Below are 3,088 nucleotides of genomic sequence, written 5' to 3'. Positions count from 1 at the left end.
TGACCGCAAATCAATTTTAGAAAATATCGTGGCACCTCTCAATTGATCAAGTGAATTATCGATCCTTGGCATTGGATATTTATTCTTCACAGTTATTTTATTCAATTGCTTATAATCAATGCATAATCGCATACAACCATCTTCCTTTTTTACAAATAACACAGGTGCGCCCCAGGGAGAAATACGTGGCCTGATGAACCCCTTATCAAGTAGTTCTTCTAACTGTTTCTTGAATTCTTTCAATTCTAGTGGAGCCATTCTATATGGTGCAATAGAAGTTGTAGCTGACCCAGGCATAGTTTCAATTTCAAAATCAACCTCCCTATGATGTGGCAAACTAGGCAAACCATCAAGAAACACATCTGGAATGTCTCTCACTATTGGAATTTCTGAAACCCCCGGACTAACATTAGTCATATCTATTACACTAGTCAAATATAATTGACATCCATCTCTTATATAAATGAAATGTAGTTATAGCAGAGATTAAACAATTAGGCACTACTCGTAAAAAAAAAACAATTAGGCACTGTTTTCCTTTTCCCAACAATAATTGTTTTAATTTGCCCTTGAATTTCCATAACTACTTCTTTAGTTTGACAATCAAAAATGCATGATGTTTTGCCAACCAATCCATACCCAATATAACATCAAACTCTCTCAAATGAACAACCACCAAATCAGCTTGTAAGGTCATACCATCCACAATCATATGACAAGATTTTATCATAATATTTACAATAATAACACCCCCAGCATGCATAGAAACATACATATCATGTCCCAATGGTTCTAATATGCCATGCACACATAATACAAACTCATGTGATATGAATGAACATGTAGATCCAGGATCAATTAACATATGTGCGTCATAGTTACAGATAGAAAATATACCAGTAATCACATCAGGTGCAGTAGGTGCATCTTGCCTCGTCACTGCAAATACTCTTGCTCGGGTATGAGGTTTGCCTGTATATCCAGACTGTATAGCTGAAAATGTTCCTCCTCCTCCTCTATTACCTCTCCCTCTTCCACGGCCAACACCCACTTTGTGTATATTTTCACCCACACTACTCTGACCCATGGCATGAGAATCTTCAAGTAAACCTCTCCTGAGTGGACAATCTCTAACAATATGGCCAGGTTTACGCACACAATAGGGTTTCTTCCCCAACACTACCCTGATTGTACTCTACCACAATTTACACACACTGGAGTCGATCCTACACTAACTGACCTTGTTGGTCGTTGTCTATTATCAAACCCAGTAGATGTATATCCACCTCTGCCAGATGACATTGAGGCTGGCCTACTCGACTGACCTCTTCCCTTTCCTCTATACCCACTAGTACTTGAACTTGATCCTCAAAAAGAAAAGGAACTAACATGTCTTGAATGAGCATTAAAAGTCCCAATCATTTTCTTCTTTTTAGACTCTATCTCACTCCTTTCAACTGGTATTTCTTTAGCCCTCAATGCACTATAAGTAGGAGTCTTAACAGTAATTTTCTCTCGAATATCAAGGTTCAAATCCATTTCAAATTTACTTCTTTTCCTTTCCTTAGTAGTTATCTCTTCAGGTGCATACTTTGATAATTTGACAAATTGAAGTTCATATTCAGCCACTGATAACTCATTCTGCTTCAGTTCCATGAATTCAATTTTCTTTTTATCACGATATACTGGTGGCATGTACTTCTCACCAAATTCTCTAAGGAAATCATCCTTAGTTAAAGTCAATGGCCTATTTCCGCTTCCTGGATTTGTTTCCCACCAATCCAAAGCATCCTTCTCAAATAATGACATTGCATATTTTAGCTTATGTTGAGGAGCGCATTCAATTATGTCTAAAACTCTCTCTGTATTTCTCAACCATTCTTCAGCTTTTGCATGATCTGTAGTACCTCCAAATGTCTTTGCCCCTTGTTTCCTAACTCTCTCATAGTTTTTATCAATTTCTGGTTCCTGTGCTCGATGGTGCAGAGGTGCTGCTATTCTTTGCAACATTTCAATAAACTATTGCAGCAAGGGATTTTCATCTTGCGGTGGAGCATTATCCTCAGACTGTTCCTGTTCATTAAAAGATGCATTTCCAGGACCATGCACAGACTCTACATACATTTCTAGGCCAATGGGATCATCTCTATGCTCATCCATCCAATAGAAGATGTACTACATCAATTAGATGTATATCATGTTAGGACTTAGACTACATTTTCTTAGTATTTTATGGGCTATTAGCGGTTAATTGCGATTCAACGCCTCAAGATTGTTGTTGTGCACTGACATGTCTACTTGATGTTGCACAAACGGATCGATTGCTTAGACAATTTTCTCTGGAAATCATCATTGGATGCCTCAATATCATAACATTTTTTACCTGTCCGAAAAATAGGTGTCTACATTTTCCCCCTCTTTAACGTGAATTGGCGAAGTAGGTCAATTCACGTTAAAAAGTAGCTCACCGTTCGACAACGACCAGGATACTGCCCACCGTAGAGGTACCAACTCGTGGGTGGTTTGGTAATGCCCGAGCCCAAGCACTACCGGTTGTGGTGCGTGATGCTGACTCTTCACGCCCTTGTTTTGGTATATCCTCCCACAACCCGAGAATAGCTTCCGATGGTAGCGCCCTAACCTGCGCACTACCTGTTGCAGTGCACAATACTAACGTTGTGCTCCCTCATATCCGGTCTATTCTACCCCAACCCGAGAATAGTCTTTTGTGGTAGCGCCCTATCCTGAGCGCTACCTATCGCGGTGCACAATGCAAACGTTGTGCTCCCTTGTTTCCGGTTTACTCTCCCCCAGCCCGAGAATAGTCTCTGGTGGTAGCGCCTTATCCTGAGCGCTACCAATCGTGGTGCACAATACTGACGTTGCGTTACCTGTCGCGGTGTAGAACGTTTTGTCAGTTTGATTCTCAGCGTTGATGATGAAATCTAAGTTTGCTCTTTTATGAGATGTCTTAACCTGATAGACATGTTATTTTCAATAGCCATATATGCATGCATTAATAAGATCGAGTTATGTCTTTAGCTCATTAAATAACCAGTATAAAGAAGTGAAAAACTTCTAGAGATAA

General features: G+C 39.6%; 1 protein-coding gene across 1 annotated transcript; it reads right to left on the bottom strand.

Annotated features, from left to right (window-relative positions):
- Window positions 1–583: 583 nt before the first annotated feature.
- LOC126667700 (uncharacterized) lies at window positions 584–2,010 on the bottom strand. Its single transcript, XM_050360754.1, has 3 exons — window positions 1,449–2,010; window positions 1,241–1,367; window positions 584–1,184 (listed from the first exon to the last, which is right to left on the bottom strand). Exons 1-3 carry the CDS (start codon window positions 2,008–2,010, stop codon window positions 584–586), a joined length of 1,290 nt encoding a protein of 429 aa, XP_050216711.1.
- Window positions 2,011–3,088: the final 1,078 nt, after the last annotated feature.

This window comes from Mercurialis annua, linkage group LG1-X (assembly GCF_937616625.2).
Source record: "Mercurialis annua linkage group LG1-X, ddMerAnnu1.2, whole genome shotgun sequence".
In the NCBI taxonomy this organism is placed as follows: Eukaryota; Viridiplantae; Streptophyta; class Magnoliopsida; order Malpighiales; family Euphorbiaceae; genus Mercurialis; species Mercurialis annua.
The sequence above is the reverse complement of the archived record's forward strand: the minus strand, read 5'-3'. Positions and strand labels throughout refer to the sequence as shown.

Bases quoted from the DNA above. Each gene is read 5' to 3' on its own strand.
- LOC126667700 (XM_050360754.1), bottom strand. From the start codon at position 2,010: ATGTTGCAAAGAATAGCAGCACCTCTGCACCATCGAGCACAGGAACCA. The intron at 1,368-1,448 runs GTGAGATAGAGT...TTTCTTTTTGAG, and splicing joins AGAAATACCAGTTGAAAGGA to GATCAAGTTCAAGTACTAGT. The intron at 1,185-1,240 runs GTCAGTTAGTGT...GAGTACAATCAG, and splicing joins AATAGACAACGACCAACAAG to GGTAGTGTTGGGGAAGAAAC.